The sequence below is a fragment of the Hippopotamus amphibius genome, chromosome 9, assembly GCF_030028045.1.
Source record: "Hippopotamus amphibius kiboko isolate mHipAmp2 chromosome 9, mHipAmp2.hap2, whole genome shotgun sequence".
In the NCBI taxonomy this organism is placed as follows: Eukaryota; Metazoa; Chordata; class Mammalia; order Artiodactyla; family Hippopotamidae; genus Hippopotamus; species Hippopotamus amphibius.
Genome location: NC_080194.1, coordinates 34,113,768 through 34,133,080, shown reverse-complemented (window position 1 = coordinate 34,133,080; position 19,313 = coordinate 34,113,768). Strand labels below are relative to the sequence as shown.

Sequence of the window (19,313 nt, the reverse complement as noted above, 5' to 3'; positions counted from 1 at the left end):
GGTATAGAAAAAACATACCCCAACATAATAAATGCCATACATGACAAGCCCACAGCTAACATCTTAGTGAATATTTAACAGTGAAAGCATGAAAGCTTTCCTGCTAAGACCATGAATAGGAAAAGGGTGCCCACTCCTTTTCAACACAGTACTGGAAGTCCTAGCCAGAGGAATTAGGCAAGAAAATGAAATAGAAAACATCCAAATCAGAATGGAATAAGTAAAACTGTCTTTATTTGCAGATGATATGATCTTATACATAGAAAATCCTAAAGACTCCACCAAAGAGCTGTTAGAACTAATAAATGAATTCAGTAAAATTTCAGGATATAAAAATCAACATACAAAAATCAGTTGCATGTCTATACACTAACAATGAAATATCTGATAAAGAAATAAAATAATCCCATTTATAGTAGCATCAAAATGAATAAAATACTTAGGAATAAATTTAACTAAGGAGGTAAAAGATCTGTACATTGAAAACTATGAGACTTTGATGAAAGAAACTGAAGACACACAAAAAAAGGAAATATATTCCATGTTCATAAATCAGAAGAATTAAACTGTTAAAATATACACACCACCTCAAACCACCTATGGATTCAATGCGATCAAAATTCTAATTATATTTTTCATAGACATACAAAAAATAATCAATCCTAAAATTTGTTTAAGTCCCTGGATAGCTAAAGGAATCCTGAGAAAGAAGACCAGAGCTGCTGGTTTCACAATTTCTGATTTTAAACTATATTACAAGGCCACAATAATCAAAACTGTATACTACTGGCATAAAAATAGACACACAGGTCAATGGAATAGAAGTGAGAATACAGAAACTCACACATATATACAGTCAACTAATATTTGACAAAGAGGCCAAAAATACTCAATGGTGAAAGGATAGTCTCTTCAACAAGTGGTGCTGGATACTCAGGTGCAAAAGAATGAAATTGGACCTCTATCTCACACCACTCAAAAAATAACATGAAATGGATTAAATACGTAAATAAAAGAATCAAAACTATAAATCTACTAAAGGAAACAGGCAAAAATCTTCCTGATATTGGTCTTGGCAATGATTTTTTTTAAATAAATTTATTTATTTATTTATTTATTGGCTGTGTAGGGTCTTCATTGCTGCACACGGACTTTCTCTAATTGTGGCGAGTAGGGGCTACTCTTCATTGTGGTACGCAGGCTCCTCATTGCTGTGGCTTCTCTTGTTGCGGAGCACAGGCACTAGGTGCGTGGGCTTCAGTAGCTGCGTCACATGGGCTCAACAGCTGTGGCTCACAGGTTCTAGAGCGCAGGCTCAACAGCTGTGGCATGTGGGCATAGTTGCCTGTGGCATGTGGGATCTTTCTGGAGCAGGGACTGAACCCATGTCCCCTGCACTGGCAGGCGGATTCTTAACCTCTGCACCACCTAGGAAGTCCCGGCAGTGATTTTTTGGATGTAACACTCAATGCTCGAGCAGTAAAAGCAAAAATAAACAAGTGGGACTACACCAACTAAAAAGTTTCTAAACAGCAAAAGAAACAACCAGCAAAAGAAAAGGCAATCTACAGAATAGGAGAAATTATGGGCAAACCATCTGTTTGATAAGACATTAATATCTAAAATATATCAGGAACTCATACAATGTAAATAACAAAAAGAAAAAAAAAAGATTAAAAAATGGGCAAAGGACTTGAATAGACATTTTCCCAAAGACATACAAATGCCAACAGGCACATGAAAAGATGCTCAACCTCACTCATCACCAAGGAAATGTAAATCAAAACCAGAATGAGATATCATCTTACAACAGTTAGAATGATTACCATCAAAAGAGGAAAGGGAATGCTTGTATACTGTTGGTGGGAATGTAAATTGGCCCAGCAACTATGGAAAACAGTATGACGGTGCCTCAAAAAATAAAAAACAGAACTATCATATGATTCAGAAATTCCACTTCTGGATGTATATCCAAAGGAAACGAAATCACTATCTCAAAGAGGTATCTACACTCATGTGTTCACCGTAGCATTATTCACAATAGCCAAGATATGAAAACAATCTGTGTCCAGCAACAAATGAATGGAAAAAGAAAATGTATATGTACTACACTGGAATATTATTCAACCATACAAAGGAAGGAAACCCTGTCTTTCATGACAACATGGATAGACCCTAAAGGCACTATGCTTAAGTGAAATAAGTCAGATAGAGAAAGACAAATACTTTATTCTCACTTACATATGGAATCTAAAAAAGCTGAACTTAAAGAAATAAAGAGTAGAATGGTAGTTGCCAGGGACTAAGGGGTGGAGGAAATGGGAAGATACTGGTTAAAGGGTATAAATTCCAGGCATAAGGTGAATAAATTCTGAGAATCTAATGTACAGCAAGGTGACTATAATTAACAATACTGTATTATATACTTGAAAATGGTGATAAGAGTAGATGTTAAATGTTATCAGCACACACAAATGATAGTTATGTGAAGGGATGGAGGTGTTAACTAATCTTATTGTGGTAATTATTTTTCAATATATACAAGCATCAAGTCATCACACTGTAAGCCTTAAACTTATATATATGTCAATAATATACCAATACACATAGATATTACATGAATAATGTTGTTTTACTATGGAAACAGAATGACAACAGCTAAAGCCCTAGGATCATTTTAGTCTGTCACTTTAAAAATGTCTAATAAATTGTATACTACAAAACTTGGGGAATAAGTATTCTAGAACTAGTGTGTTTGTAGTTAAAAACCAAATTATAGGTGAACATATATGACAAAAGATGTCATGAGAATTTCACATAATTATTTGGGTCAAGGAGGGATACCTGAGCTATGGATTAGATTAAAAAATCAGAGGAGCTATAAGAGCCAGTTCTTGTGACTATAATCCTATTAAATTTAAAAAATCACAGTTTTCTACACAAAACACAAATCTTCAGCTAAACCAAAAACAATTCAGATAGAGTACAAAAAGATACAAAAAAATAGGTGTTAAGTTGCAGATGAAGATGGTTAACAGAATATTTTAAGGAATGAGGTGGGTAATGGCAGAAGTTCACATAATTACTTCAGACAAACACAGAGACCTCTGAAACTGTGAAAAACAAATTCATTACCATAACAATCCTTGGAGAGAAGAACCAAGGAAATGCTATCATTACATTTAGACCTTTTACAGGAAAACTAGTCAAGGCTACAAAAGAATCTTAAGAGTCTTATCTGCTTCCTGTCTGTGCTTTGTAAAATCTACCACCACTACCCCACCCCCAACCCAGGTAGTGAACTCTGATAATGGTCTAATATTGGCCTTCAACAACAGCCCAACCAAAATGACTGGTGAAAAGAGCATGCCTTTAGCAGAATTATCAGTACCACATGCTCTGGAAACTACAACTCTGCATACAATGCTGTTTTAGAGGCATCTTTCTTTCTCTTTTCCTTTCTTATCTTTTCCCTATTCTTTCCCTGAAAAAGTAAATTTTGAATATGTAAGCAAAAGATAATAAAGCTCAAAATACTAGAGAGTAAAATAATGAAATCTGATATTCAAATGGCTAATAATCGTGTTCTGGCACACTTCATCCATACACAGAATTCTCGTGGGAGATATGACTGCCATTTTCTTCATGGCTAGTGTATTAATTTATTCAATAAACACTGATGCTTTTTGTGCCCAAGGCACTATGCCAGATATAGAAGATTCAAGGAATAATAAGACAAGGCAGTTCTTAAAGCTCCCAGTCAAGTAAGGGAAAACTCCCTATTAATAAATAAGGAAAAAGCACAGGGGAGAACTTCCATACTCTCCCTGAAGACATCTGGGTATCAATATATCAGGCATGTACTGCCTATCTCTAGACTTTTTGTTATCTGAGAATAAAATCTGTAATTTGTTCAAGCATTGTACTTTTTAAAAAAATAAAAGATGTACATATGGAGTTAAATAGTTGTACAAGTTTTCTAAACATTTGTATTGTAACATAAAGCACAAATATAGAAAAGTATACAAATCAAACATATAGTTTAATGAATTATCTTACAAACACTGCGTAGGTCAAGAAAGAACTTTGCCAGCAGCCCTAGAAGCCCCTTCTATGTGCCTCTAATCAAAACCACCTCTCCACTGCCTTAGGTAACCAACATCCTGACTTTATTCTATTAACCATTTTCCTAACTTTTCCTATAGACATTTTTATCACCCAAATGTGCAACCCTAGACATTATAGTTCAATCTCACTCTATTAAAAATGGGATGTGCTTCAAATCTCTCCCTTTAAAAAAAAAAAATTTGGCCACACTGCATGGCACACAAGATCTTAGTTCCCTGACCAGGGATCAAACCACACCCCTTGCAGAAGCACAGAGTCTTAACGAATGGACCACCAAAAAAGTTTCTCAAATCTCTTTTAATCTAGAGGTTCCTATTTCATTGCTCTTCATTCCTTATAATTTATTTGCTAAAGAACTTGGGATATTTGACCAATAGTTTCTGAGAGCTTGTATTTTGACAACTGCAGTCTCTTGGGGCAATGGGTTCCCTATCTTCTGTATATTCTATGATCAAAATCAGATTTAATCTCTCTTGCAAAACACAGGTAGTATTTGGCAAGGTTAGGCACATAATATCTGCTTGCTTTTCTTCCTGTGAGGGTAGTAAAATGATGATGCTCTGTTTCGAGAATTTTTTTTCCTTTTATTGATAGAATACTTTTAAAAAGAGACAATTCCCGGGACTTCCCTGGGAGTGTAGTGGTTAAGAATCCACCTGCCAATGCAGGGGACACAGGCCATCCACCTGCCAATGCAGGGGACACAGGCCAGGAAGATCCCACATGTCTCAGAGCAACTAAGCCCGTGCGCTACAACCACTAAGCCTGTGCTCTAGAGCCTGCAAACCACAACTATTGAGCCCACGCACTACAACTACTGAAGCCCACATGCCTAGAGCCCGTGTGCTCCGCAACAAGAGAAGCCATTGCAATGAGAAGCTCTTGCACTGCAATAGAGAGTAGCCCCCCACTCGCCACAACTAGAGAAAGCCTGTGAGCAGCAACAAAGACACAATGCAGCCAAAAATAAAATAAACAAATAATAAAAATAAATCAACTCCCTCTTGCAAGAGCACTGGAATTACAACTAACTGCTGAACAATCATTGACAGAAAGACACTGGAACTCACCAAAGAAGACACCCCACATCCAGAGACAAAGGAGAAGCTGCAATGAGATGGTAGGAGGGGCGCAATCACGTTAAAATCAAATCCCATAAATGCTGGATGGGTGACTCACAAACTGGAGAACAGTTATACTGCAGAAGTCCATTCACTAAAGTGAGGGTTCTGAGCCCCACGTCAGGCTTCCCAATCTGGGAGTCCAGCAATGGGAGGAGAAATCCCCAGAGAATCAGACTCTGAAAGCCAGTGGGATTTGATTGCAGGACCTCCACAGGACTGTGGGAAAAAGAGACTCCACTCTTGGAGGGCACACAAAAAAGTGTGCTCACCAGGACCCAGGGGGAAGGAGCAGTGACCCCATAAGAGACTGAACCAGACCTACCTGCTGGTGTTGGGGGGTTGCCTGCGGAGGTGGGGGGCAGCTGTGGCTCACCGAGGAGACAGGGGTGCTGGCAGCAGGGGTTCTGGGAAGTGCTCATTGGTGTGAGCCCTCCCAGAGTCTGCCATTAGCCCCACCAAAGAGCCTGTAGGCTCCAATGCTAGGTAGCTGCAGGCCAAACAACCAACAAGGTGGGAACACAGCCCCACCCATTAGCAGACAAGCAGATTAAAGTGTCACTGAGCTCCACCCATCAATTCAGATTAAAGCCTTACTGAGCTCCACCCACCCAGCCCTATCCACCATCAGTCCCTCCCATCAGGAAGCACACACCAGCCGCCTAGACAGGTTCCTCCACAAGAGGGCAGACAGCAGTATCAAGCAGCATCAGCAGTATTTCGTCTTGTGGAACTGAAAACCACAGCCACAGAAAGATAGAGAAAATGAAAAAGCAGAGGACTTTGTACCAGATGAAGGGACGGGATAAAATCCCAGAAAAACAACTAAATGAAGAGGAGGTAGGCACCCTTCCAGAAAAAGAATTCAGAATAATGATGGTGAAGATGATCCAGGACTTTGAAAAAAGACTGGATGCAAAGATCAAAAGGTTTACCAAAAACCTAGAATTAAAGAGCAAACAAACAGAGATATGCAACACAATAATGGAAATGAAAAATACACTAGAAGGAACCAACAGCAGATTAACTGAGGCAGAAGGGCGAATAAGTGACCTGGAAGACAGAATGGTGATCATCACTGATGCGGAAAAGAATAAAGAAAAAAGAATGAAAAGAACTGAAGACAGCCTAAGAGACCTCTGGGACAATGTTAAACGCACCAACATTCACATTATAGGGGTCCCAGAAGGAGAAGAGAGAGAGAAAGGACCCGAGAAAATACTGGAAGAGGTTATAGTTGAAAACTTCCCTAACATGGGAAAGGAAATAGCTACCCCAGTCCAGGAAGCGCAGAGAGTCCCAGGCAGGAGAAACCCAAGGAGAAACACACCAAGACATATAGTAGTCAAACTGACAAAAATTAAAGACAGAGAAAAGTTATTAAAAGGAACAAGGGAAAAACAACAAATAACATACAAGAGAACCCCCATAAGGTTAACAGCTGATTTCTCAGCAGAAACTCTGCAAGCCAGAACAGAGTGGCAGGATATATTTCAAGTGATGAAAGGGAAGAACCTACAGCCAAGAATACTCTACCCAGCAAGGATCTCATTCAGATTCGATGGAGAAATCAAAAGCTTTACAGACAAGCAACAGCTAAGAGAATTCAGCACCACCAAACCAGCCCTACAGCAAATGCTAAAGGAACTTCTCTAAGTGGGAAACATAAGAGAAGAAAAGGACCTACAAAAACAACAGCAAAACAATTAAGAAAATGGTAATAGGAACATACATATAGACAATTACCTTGAATGTAAATGGACTAAATGCACCAACCAAAAGACACAGACTGGCTGAATGGATACAAAAACAAGACCCATATATATGCTGTCTGCAAGAGACCCACTTCACACCTAGACACACATACAGACGGAAAGTGAGGGGATGGAAAAAGATATTGCAAATGGAAATCAAAAGAAAGCTGGAGTAGCAATACTCATATCAGATAAGATAGACTTTAAAATAAAAAATGTTACAAGAGACAAGAAAGGACATTACATAAAGATCAAGGGATCAATCCAAGATGAGGAGATAACAATTATAAATATATATGCACCCAATATAGGAGCACCTCAATACATAAGGCAAATGCTAACAACTATGAAAGAGGAAATGCAAGGCAGAAACAGAGACAAAGATGTAGAGAACAAACACATGGACACCAAGTGGGGAAAGCGGGGAGGGTTGGGGGGGAATGAATTGGGTGATTGGGATACCAAATTGTACACTCTAAATATATGGTGTTTATTGTCTGTTAGATGTATCTCAATAAAAGTTCTTAAAAAAAATAAAATAAATCTTAAAAAAAAAAAGACAATTCTCCTCACCTACTATCAGGTTACCCTGTACTATAGTTCATACAGGCAAGGCACAATAAATGCTTGATTCCTTTCCTTTATTGATAAGTTTTCAAGATAAACTGGTTCCCTGTCATATGCTGAGGTAATAATTTAAAAATTTTAATATATTATGAATTAATGGATCTTAAAACATTTGGTGGGTTTCAATCAATTGCAATTAGTATAATTTTTGAAGCTTTTCTAGAAGTTTAGAGAAACTGAATTATACATGGTGCATTCTTTTTGGTCTGTTTTTTTTTTTTTTTTGCATTGAGGATAATTATTTTCAGGTTAATCCATGTGGTAATATGTATCAACAAATTCATTTCTTTATATTGCCTGGTAGTATTCTATTTTATGGATACAGCACCGATTATTTATCCATTACCATAACAATTACTCATTACCATTTCTGGACATTGAACTTGTTTCCAGATTTTCACTATTATAAAAATAAGGATATGACCATTCACATACAAATATTTTTTATGGACAACGCAACCATTTTCCTTAAGTAAATGCCTAGAAGTGAAATGGCTGGATTATTTGGTTTATTTAACTTTTTAAAAAAGTCAAACTGTATTCCAAGGTAGCTGTCCCATTCCCACTCCCATTAGCAGTAAACTGAAGTTGCAATTCCTCCACTTCAGGCAGCCCTCTGAAAAGGTGGAATGCTACTGTTACTCTCCCTCCTTCCCAAGTGATTGTGTACCTTCTCCCAACACTGCAAGCCACCCCTCATTATTCTTTGTTCTTAGTGGCCCTCAGGCATCCAAAACATGCTAATTCTGTCAGTGCTCTGAATAAGGCAAGACAGTTTCTCAGCAGGCCTTCATAAATCTGGAACATAGGAGGGACAATCCACTTTTCTCCTTCCCTTACCCCCAAGGAGAAGCTGCAAGATGGGTGTTCTCTCCCAATGCTGAGCTGTGCTGGCTTAGGGGAGAGGCTGACCAGGTAAAGTGAATTTGCTCTTCTTACCCATTTCAGTGTGGCTGTTCTCAGCTCTGTGATCATCTGGGGTACCACAACTTCTTAACTAGAATTCTCACAAAGGTATTCTGGTCTGTATATCACTGTTAAATTGACATTCCTGTGGGGACGTCTCTGTGGGGACTGGCATTTCCTATTGTGCCATCTTTCTGATGTCAGTCCTCAAATTTTTATTCTTGATTGTCCATCTCCTTCACTATTTAAGAATAGTTATTTTAATATCTGATAACTACTTTCTGGTGCCCCTGTAGGCCTTTTATATTGCCCATGGTTTCTTTTACATTTCTTTCAGATAGCTTTAGTCCTCATGTTTTTGGTTATTTTTTTTTAACTTGATGGTATACTTTATTTTTCTTTAATTTTCTCATTGGAGTATAGTTGATTTAAAATGTTGTGTTAGTTTCTGCTGTATAGCAAAGTGAATCAGCCATACATATACATAGGTCCACTTTCTTCCAGACTCCATTCCTATATAGGTCGTTACTGAGCACCCAACAGAGTTTCCTGTGCTATATAGTAGGTTCTTATTAGTCATCTTTTATATACAGTTGTGTGTATATGTCAATCCCAATCTCTTAATTCATCTCCCCTCCTTTCCCCCTTGGTAACCATGAGTTTGTTTTCTACATCTATGACTCTATTCCTGTTTTGTAAATAGGTTCATTTGTACCATTTTTTTAGATTCCACATATAAGCAATATCATATGATATTTGTCTTTTTCTGTCTGACTTACTTCACTCAGTATGACAATCTCTAGGTCCATCCATGGTGCTGTAAATGGCATTATTTTGTTCTTTTCATGGCTGAGTGATATTCCATGGTAATATATGTACCACCTCTTCTCTATCCATTCCTCCATTGATGGACATTTAGGTTGGTTCCATGTCCTGGCTATGATGAATAGTACTGCAATGAACACTGCAGTGCATGTATCCTTTCAAATTATGGTTTTCTCCAGATATGTGCCCAGGAGTAGGATTGCTGGATCATATGGTAGCTCTATTTTTAGTTTTTTAAGGAACCTCCATACTGTTCTCCATAGTAGCTGCACCAATTTACATTCCCACTGAGAGTGCAGGACGGTTCCCTTTTCCCTACACCCCTTCCAGCATTTATTGTTTGTAGATTTTTTTGATGACTGTCATTCTAACAGGTGTGAGGTGATACTCCACTGTGGTTTTGATTTGCATTTCTCTAATAACTCCTGATGTTGAACATCTTTTCATGTGCCTCTTGGCCATCTGTATGTCTTCCTTGGAGAGTACTGGGCATATATGTAAAACTCTGGAGATATATTGGAGGTTCAGAATGCAGTTACCTTGCTCCAGAGAGGATTTACTTTTACTCCTACTAAAAGGCTAAAGATAGTAGCATTAAGAATCACTTTAATCTGTTTCTCCTTCTTTCCTTTCTTTTTTTTAAGATTTATTTATTTTTGGCTGCGTTGGGCCTTTCTTGCTGTGTGTGGGCTTTTTTCTAGTTGTGGTGAGTGGGGGCTACTCTTTGTTGCAGTGCGTGGGCTTCTCGTGGTGGCTTCTCTTATTGCAGAGGTGCATGGGCTTCAGCAATTTTGGCACTCATGCTCAGTAGTTGTGGCACACGGGCTTAGCTGTTCCACGGCATGTGGGATCTTCCCGGACCAGGGACTAAACCTGTGTCCTCTGCATTGGCAGGAGGATTCTTAACCACTGCACCACCAGGGAAGTCCCAAGGAACATTTTAATTTGTTTCTAGGAATTGAAATGATTTCAAGCTGCACTTCAGTTCCTAAGGAGGACTATCCACTTGTGATTTACCCACTCCTAGGATATGGTCCTTTATGGTTCTAACCGAAAGCAAGAGAGCTTTATAAAGGAATTTCCCTTCGTAAAATGTGAACTCTGGTTTTCCCCTTCCCCACTGGATATCAATAGCAAAGATCAGTTTTTAGTAACTTCTTTCAAAATCAAGAGGTGCTTGGGAAAAAGTGGTCCCAAATGTCTGGTTCACTTCTCTAGGTTTTCTTCTTCTCTTGGACCATCGTTTGGTCATTATTTATTGCTTCTGATGCTTTCAAGTATAAGTTGTTTATATTTGTATAGCTTTCCTAGTATTCACTGTTAAGAGGGTTAGTCTGAATTACATAGGCCACCAGTACTGGAAGAGAGGTCCAGGTTTTATAAATTTATACATTATCTACAGCAGTTTTTCTTGACAGGAGTGCTACTAGTATTTGAGGTAAGAAAATCTTCTGGTGCATATATGTCATGCATGAAGAATGTTTAATATTCCTGGGTCCTGGGCATTAATGCCAGTAACAATCCCTGCCCTCCCCTTCAAATCACTGTGAAAACACAAAGCATGAGGCTTATAAGGCACTCATTAAGTATAAGATCAATGGTAGCACTGGGAATGTGAAATTTTATTTGTGTCATATCCTTCTATTCCTCTTCATGGTAAATCTTTGCTTTGATTGACCCTTTAGAGGTATACAGGCCCTCCTAATTGAGAAAGGTCAGATGAATAGTTGTTAGCTAAAATCAATTAAGTCAGTGATTAGTAGGGACCAGGGACAGGCTATAGGTAGTCTGTGAACCCCTAAGATTATATCCAAAAGTTTGTGGAGAGAGGTTTTAGTCAACAAGATATTCTTTAGAGAAGTAAGTACCACCAGAGAGACAGTACCTATTTCACACATTAAAAAAAGTAGCTTTAATTAAATTAGAACTTGGTTGAGATGACTCAATGAGCAGAAATCTTCAGGGAGGAAGAGAAGGAATATGTAATTTTTAAAAGTTTAAAATCCTAAGGTGAAGCAGATGTAATAGAGAACTACTGATGTTACCATTCATCTTTATTAGGATACTAGAAACTCTATTTGTATTTACATTAATCTCTTCTAAGGCTTTCTAAATTTTACTTCATTGAAGTCACAGCAGAAGAACAAGTATGGGGCCACTAAAGGAAAAGGAGTGATAAATTTCAGAGTTGAGCAGGGAGTAAAATTCAACAAGAGATAGGAGGGAAATAAGACGGTAGAATTTCTGTGCAAGGAATTAATAAGAATTTCATGGAGAAGTAGACTATAAGCCCCAGGAAAAGGAAGGCTTCATTTCAACCAGAAAAAGACAAACACAGATGCAGAACAATGAGAAAGATAATCAAAGAGAGTGGAACACTCTTACAGAGGTACATACGAAGGACAAGTATGAGGTTAAGTAAGTGGGAATCTCTGGCAGCACTGGCCTGAAACATACTCATTTATAAGTTATACTACTCCTTTAATGAAGAATGAGCTGTTCAACGTACAGAGGGCACTTTCTAGTGTCCTCCCCCTTAGTTCTTCATCCTAGCCATTGCTAGAAAATTAGAGATAAAGTCTCAGCTGGTGGGATGAAAAGGATGGAACTTTTAATTCCATCTGACAAGGTTTCTATAAAAGCAATTCGTCTAAGGAAAAACAAAATATACTATCGATTCATCTTTTAAAGCACAGAAAAAATATGTTTACTTTCTAAAAGCCTAATTGATTTCAGTGCAAAGGGGACTTGGGTTACTTTTTAAAAAGAATGAATACTAGTTAAGATTAGAACCCATATAATTATATATTTTATATTTCAGTCATCTAATGGTTTGCTTTTTATTTTCCGGATTCATGTCAAGTGATGTGGGCTGAAAATAAATCTCTTTTTCATAGACTTTTATAAGAACACTGAAAATGGGAGAACAAGACATACCCAGTTGCTGGAACAGGAGAGCCACACTAGTGCCTGTGACAGGAAGACTATCATGCAAGGGAGTCTGGATCAGCTGTCTATCTCCTGCACCCAAGGAAAACAGCTTCTGTAGAATGGGGGGAAACATACACACACCACAAATGATTTCTCTTCAGACATTTTCTTGAGATAAAAAAATCCCTTTGAAGTTCAAATTTAGAGCAGATGATGACCATATAAGAGCCAATTAACATATGCAAAGGACAATAATACAGCCCAAAACATTCAAGTTACTTTGTGCCCAAATGAACATGGTACAAGAAAATTTAGTAGTTGAAAGGTGAAAATTTAGTAATCATGAGATACACAAATCACTGATAATACTTAACTAAAAAATAATAAAATGTTAAAGCTAACATTTATATGCCAGTTATATGTCAATAAAACTGGAAAAATAAAAGAAACACAGTAATATGAATCATGCACATAATTTAAAAATTTCCAGTAGCCACACGAAAAACGTTTTTAAGATTAAAAAATAAATAAAATCATGTCAACAAAATTCCCATCATAATAAAGGCTCATAAAACAACTCAGCTGCTTTAAAGTTTAGGTACAACTGTGACCAAACTCACATTTCATATTCTGCCCTTAGAGCAGAAATAGGAGAATGAGGGAGGAGAGTGCAGGAGGAAAAACAACTTGAGTAACCAAAAGATGCTAGGAAAGACAGCAGACAGGTAAAAAGGCAAAAGGCAAGGAAAAAAGATGCCACTTTTTACTATAAGTAACATCTCTATCAGACTGAGGATTAAAAAATGTTATTTTTAGAGGGCTATCCTTTTCTTCAATATTACATAAGAATAAGCAAAATAAGTGGTCAAATAATCAATTTTAAGACTTAAAGAAAGGAGTCTTAAAAAAAATAGTAAAGTTCCCTAGGAACATTAAGTCATAGCAGCTGAGGTTCTCATTTTTCTACTTCAGAGACAAATATAAAAATTTCAGGACATACAGAAGATGAAAAACATGCCACTTTAAGGAAGTTTTGTTTCAGTAGAAGAGCTTAATGTCCTCATGGGCTCAATCTATGATAAAATCCTTGGGTAATTTTAGGGTATAGATTATATTTTCCAAAGAAGACCTGTGATTTTGGACAATGGTCAACATTACTATTACTAAAGGTGGCAAACTGAGATAAGAAAAATAAGCCCTCTTCTTCTGAAGCTTAAATGCAAGCTATTCTATCAAAGATTACACACACATACAAAATGGTTTTAGGACCACATATAATTGCTTTTATGAAGGGAAATTTAGAAATGAATTAATCTATCCAGAAGTAGTTATAATGTTACAAAGAATTATGTTGAAAGTTTTCTTAATGTTATCTCAATTTTTATCACTGAAAAAAATTTTAAGTTAATAAAATGAGGCATAAACATATAGAGGAATAAGAAAGGTATAAAGAACACATTTGAAGTTCAACTTTAAAAAGTGTATTTCCAAGAAAATGTAAGCTAGAGTTCAAATTACACAGAATATGACTTCTAACTATGTTATGTGAAAGGTGAAACCTGTGTTAAAATTAACCCTATGACCTAAGAAAAGAATGGAATCTTGAGGTTCTAGAAGGCAGACCATAGGGACAATGCTTAACTAAACTAAGATCCTCTTTAAAACGAAAATATTTAAAGAATTCTTTTTTTACTTTTCTTCATAAATTAACTGGAGGAGAGGAGAAGAGAAGCAGGCCCTTTTCATCTCCCTTTCTATTCTATTTACCTGAGACCCTCCTGCTGTTGGGACAAGACACGCACAAAGGTTTGCAATGAGACTTTCCAAGGAGACATTCAGACTGTCCACATATACAGTGTAGATCAAACCCAGGCAAGCCTGCAAAGAAAAGAAGCATGTAGTTATTTCATGGAAAAAGCAAGCACTAAAAATAAATTGTTGTGACATCTGCTCCCAGGAAAATTTCTCTTTGAACCTAGTAGATTCTACAGTGACCATGGAATAAATTTTAAGCAGCAAATGTTATTAAGTTTATTAAATTTTCCTCCAGAACCAGAAGCTCTAAATGAGCTTTTGAGATGAGGTTATAAAAACAGAAATCCATAATTTGTAAGACAGGTGTTTGTGCTTAGATAACCACTCTAGCGAATTTGTAGGGTTTAAAACAGTTTCTGCCTCAACTTATTTTGCAAAACTCCAAATTTCAAGATAAAAATTTAGAAACTTTATCTTGTTTTGTGATTCTTACAAAATCAGAACATTTATTCTACAGGAAACTTAACTTATGTGAATTACTACAAACAATAGCAAAATAGAGACATGATATGATTAACACTTTAAGCTCAGAAGAAGGTAGGTGGTAAAATGGAAGACAAAATGTAATCATCTTGTAATCAAGACTCCTAAAAAAAGATCAATAAAAATACACTAAGTTGTTATATTACTAATGCATTTTAAATTTGATGCAGATAATCAAATGATGTTTTTAGGATTCATAAATTTTGGAGTCAGTAAAGATGGGACCGATTTTAAAACAAACAGTACATCCTTATAAGTTTAAACAGTCATATTAACTTAGGTATTTATTTCATCCAACATGAAATACATTTCTTCTGTTCACAGTAATTTTATCTTATTGATGAATTCCTAATCAATTTAAAGATATTTTAGATACAAAGAACCTGTTACCATGGTTCACTCAAAATAGATTTATACAATAATACAAATCAATAATGACAACTATGAGTTCTTTACCCTAAAAATTTCTGGATAATCTAATCTGGATACCAACACCAGGCTTTTGGGAGCAAACACTTCTGCAGGCTGAATTAAACCAGACACTTCCACTTCACCTTCAATCTCTTCCTTCTTTGTTCCCTAAAGAAAAAGACACTGTAATCAACAGGCAGACAATTTCCTAGTGACATACAGTGACATATCACACACTTTCATGTAATTTACAAAATCCAAAATAAATTACAAAATATAATTTACAAAACTCAAACTAAAAATAAAGAACATACTTTGAGAGGAATCTGAGAAGCAAGTAGGCAAAGAAATTATAAAACAGGGCATACTTATTTCATTTTTGAAAACTCCTTAAGCTCCAGATACATACCACAATTTTACATGAGCATTTGTTTTCTGTGTGAGGTACCAGTAATCAAAAGTAAATAGGACACATTCATTAGTGACTCAGACAAAAACAAATGATACTTGATGGAAATTCAGTTTTCAAGAAAAGAAAAAAATCTGTTTTAGAAGTAAGGCACTAATTTTCATTTTTGTTTTTTGGACTTTCAAACAAAAGTGATAATCATTTAAGATTATATTGCAGAAGGCTTAATGCTCTTAGAAGTAAAGCCCAATCAGCTCTAAACTCATTTTGCTGAGAAGCGACAATGCTAATTTTTTGAAAACAGGATTTATTTTAAATTTTTTATTGGAGTATGGTTGCTTTACAATGTTGTGTTAGCCTCCACTGCACAACAAAATGAATCAGCCATACACATACAGGTATCCCCTCCCTTTTGGACTTCCCTCCCATTTAGGTTACCCACAGTGCATTATGAAAACAGAGGATATTTTTACACACAAAATTAAGTTTCAGAATGTACCTAATGCCACTAAACTGTACACTGAGAAATGGGTGAAATGGTAAAGCTTATGTCATGCATATTTTGGCACAATAAAAATATCTAGAATTTTTTTTAAACCCTAAGTGTTCAGAGACTAAATACTGGTTAATAAATAAACTTTGAAAAATATTATTCTCATTTATGAGCCAACAAATATTTCCTGTGCATCCATATAGTTCCATAATACTATATGATGCACTATAAAAGTTTCAAGTGAAAAGAAAAAACAATCAAGGTAGTAAAGTATTCAGATTTATTTCTACATGATATTCTACAATGCTAGGACATTTTCCCTAACTAGAATCCTCTTCTCTTTCCTTTCCATTACTCAAAGGTCCAGCTTAGAAATTATCTTCCTTCCTGAAGCTTTCCTTCACTGATTTTTCTCCTATTGTTAATTCTTAGCACAGTTCATCAACGTATCACACACTTGCTCACACCTATTTCTCCTGCCAAACCTCTCCCCCAAATGCCACAAAATGCCATATCCAACTGCCTGCTTGACCTCTCCACCTAGATGACTAATCGGTATCTCAAACATGTCCAAAACATAGCTCCAATCTCTTCCCAAACTCCACTCCTCCTGCAGTATTCCCTATCTCAGTTAACAGAAATTCCATCCTCCCACTTAGCAAATCAAAAGTCCAGATTCCCCTCTTTCATAACCTGTATCCAAACTGTCAGCAATCCTGATTTCTCACCACCTCCACTGCTACCATCGTACTGTGAGCCACTATCATCACTTGTCCAGGTTATTTTAACAGCTTCCTTTAGTCTCCTCTATTCCTCTTTAGACCCACTTTGCTTCCTTGCTGCTCCTCAAACATGCTGGGCATGCTCCCACATAAGGGTCTCAAGCACTCAGTTATTCCTTTGCCTGGCATACTCTTTATTAATCTTTTGCCTGGAATGGATACAATAAATAATTCCCTCATCTCCCTTAGGTCTTCATTCAAGCAAACTTCTGCTCTGTTACGCCTTTGCTGGCACCCTACTTGAAACTGCAATGCCCTGCTGACACTCCCTATATCCCCTTTCCTTATTTTATTTTCCTCCATGGCACTTGTTACCATCCAACATATTATCTATTTCACTTATCTTGTTTTCTGGTTTGTTTGTCTCCTCCACTAGATTGTACTCCATGAATACCAGGATTTCTGTTTTGTTCACTGGTAATTTCCCAGTTTCTAAAACAAGAGCTGGGCACAATAGCTGCTACTTACTTAATACCTGTTCACTGCATTCATGCAGGAATGATGCATTTTCTTCGAATAGCTTTCTGGGTATTTTACCAAGGGACGTTTTTCCCCCTACTTGTGGAGGCCAAGAAGTGTATTTCTATCTCCTTTGGAGCCACTATAGTTTCTATACAGTGAAATATAACCAAGTATTAGATGTCTATGGAATGCACATATCCAAAGGGAAATATCTGTTTACTTTTTATTATGTATGATAAGATCCATATGCTCTTGAAAGATTTTCATTTGTTACAAAGCAAAAGCTAAAATTAGGTTGGGTGGTTCTTAGAACTCTTAGAAATAATAAAAATGTGATGAATAAGAATTTACCAAAGACTTCCACACTTAATGAATCATATTCTTTATGGATTACTAACAAATTCTGTCCTTTCAGGACAAAAGAATGACTGAAATTCCTGAAAGAGATAAAGCTATCCACATTTTTATGAGATTGTGATACATACCCTAGAGTACCATTAGAAGTCAGTCTGAGTAAGTACACAACCATTTCATATAAATGACCATTAACCTGCGTTAACCGAAACATAAAATAGAATGAATTGGCCATTTCTTAAAGCTATTCTTTAATTAAATATTCACTAATTGGAATAATTATTAACAAGAAAGAAAAAAGGTGTGAAACAATGTTAATCAATATTACATAAAAACAATTTCATTTTTTTTACATCACTTCTATTATAGATTTTTACTTTTACTTTATAAATGTGCTATAAATATTCTTTTTTTTTTTACTTTTAAACAAACATTTTATTATAAAAAATTTCAAGCATACAGAAAGGTTGAAAAGAGTTGGACAGAGAACACCCATCGATCCACCACCTAAATCCTGCAATTAACGTCTCACCAGGTTGACTTTATCCCACATTTCTCCATTAGATATTGTTATTCTTAATTCCAATAGCTCTCTTATAAGAATACAACATCCCAAGTTTAGAGAAAATTCATATTCCTTTTTTCAAAGTAAAATGTACCGATATGATTTTTTTAAAATGTTATTTGTAATAAGGCTTATTCCAGGAGACAGAAATGTCATGATTTGGTTAAATTTTTCTATAAGTAATTTATCATATAAGGGAATAGTGGCTTCTTCTTTATAGCTGCTAGATAACCTTTTGTGTAATAACTATGTAGTGATACTAACTTTGTTTTGTGTTTTACAATGACAGGTTTTCACATATTGAAAAGATGTGAGAAACTTAACAGTAAGTAGGAAATTAAAAACACAGGATACAAATGTAATAGGTATTATAATAATGATTGGAAATGTAACATTTTATAGTATAAAACATTTTCACATATTTTATCTCATTCAACAATTTACAAGCCTTCTTCTAAGCTAAGATTATTCTTTGGTTTTAGTAGGTCCCATTAAAGATACAAATTTACCTTAAATACTGTTTATCGAACTGCTTCACATTGACCTGTAACGTGACCTTATCTCTTATACATATCATAAGCATATGCCACAACCTGCCCGTTTATTGCTATTTTTTTCTTCCTGTTGTTACTATGGACCACAACTGCTAGTGGGATTCCAGCTTCTATGTAGTTATTCTATGTAGCTCTCATAGTCTTCGTGCTTCAGAAATATGGGATAAATTAATACCCATCATAGCAAACTGCCCTAAAAGTACTATTGCCTTTTAAACATATCCTGAGATCAAAATGCCAAAAACTTTTAGAGTACTGATTTTATGGAATGACTCCATATAGCAGATAGGCACAATCTTTAAGAAGATTATCCTTTCACTCAGGTTGAATACTAAGTCTCATCTCTTGTGCTCCTGATGCTTGTTTCCTATCTCCTCTATCTTGAAAAGACTAGTTGTATTCAGTATCATCTGTGCTAAGTTAATTTTCAACAACACTGTTTCATACTAACTCTCCCTACAAAATTTCTTTAAACACTCAATTAAAAAAGGAGGAAAGGAATTATGCAAGTAAAAAATTTCCAGTTCTACATTTCCTTTCTGAAAAGTAATTTACTACAGTGTACCATTATATAGAGTTGCCTCAGTAAAGCAATTTAAGGACTTTAAGATTTTCCAAAATTGGAAATAAAGGAGTCTAAGTAGTTGCAAAATTCTGTAAGGTCTACAGTTCCCCCTGAAAACTTCTTCATTT

The 19,313-nt window shown here is 36.1% G+C and overlaps 1 protein-coding gene across 5 annotated transcripts in view; it reads right to left on the bottom strand.

Annotated features, from left to right (window-relative positions):
• Positions 1–19,313, bottom strand: part of SBF2 (SET binding factor 2) — a 440,997-nt gene that overhangs the window by 220,453 nt on the left and 201,231 nt on the right. For all 5 annotated transcript variants that reach the window (XM_057749271.1, XM_057749273.1, XM_057749274.1 and 2 more), the window contains 3 exons: positions 15,047–15,169; positions 14,060–14,170; positions 12,299–12,404 (listed from right to left, as the gene is read on the bottom strand). In XM_057749271.1, coding sequence (XP_057605254.1) covers positions 12,299–12,404; positions 14,060–14,170; positions 15,047–15,169 — 340 coding nt within the window. The remainder of the gene's footprint in view (positions 1–12,298; positions 12,405–14,059; positions 14,171–15,046; positions 15,170–19,313) is intronic.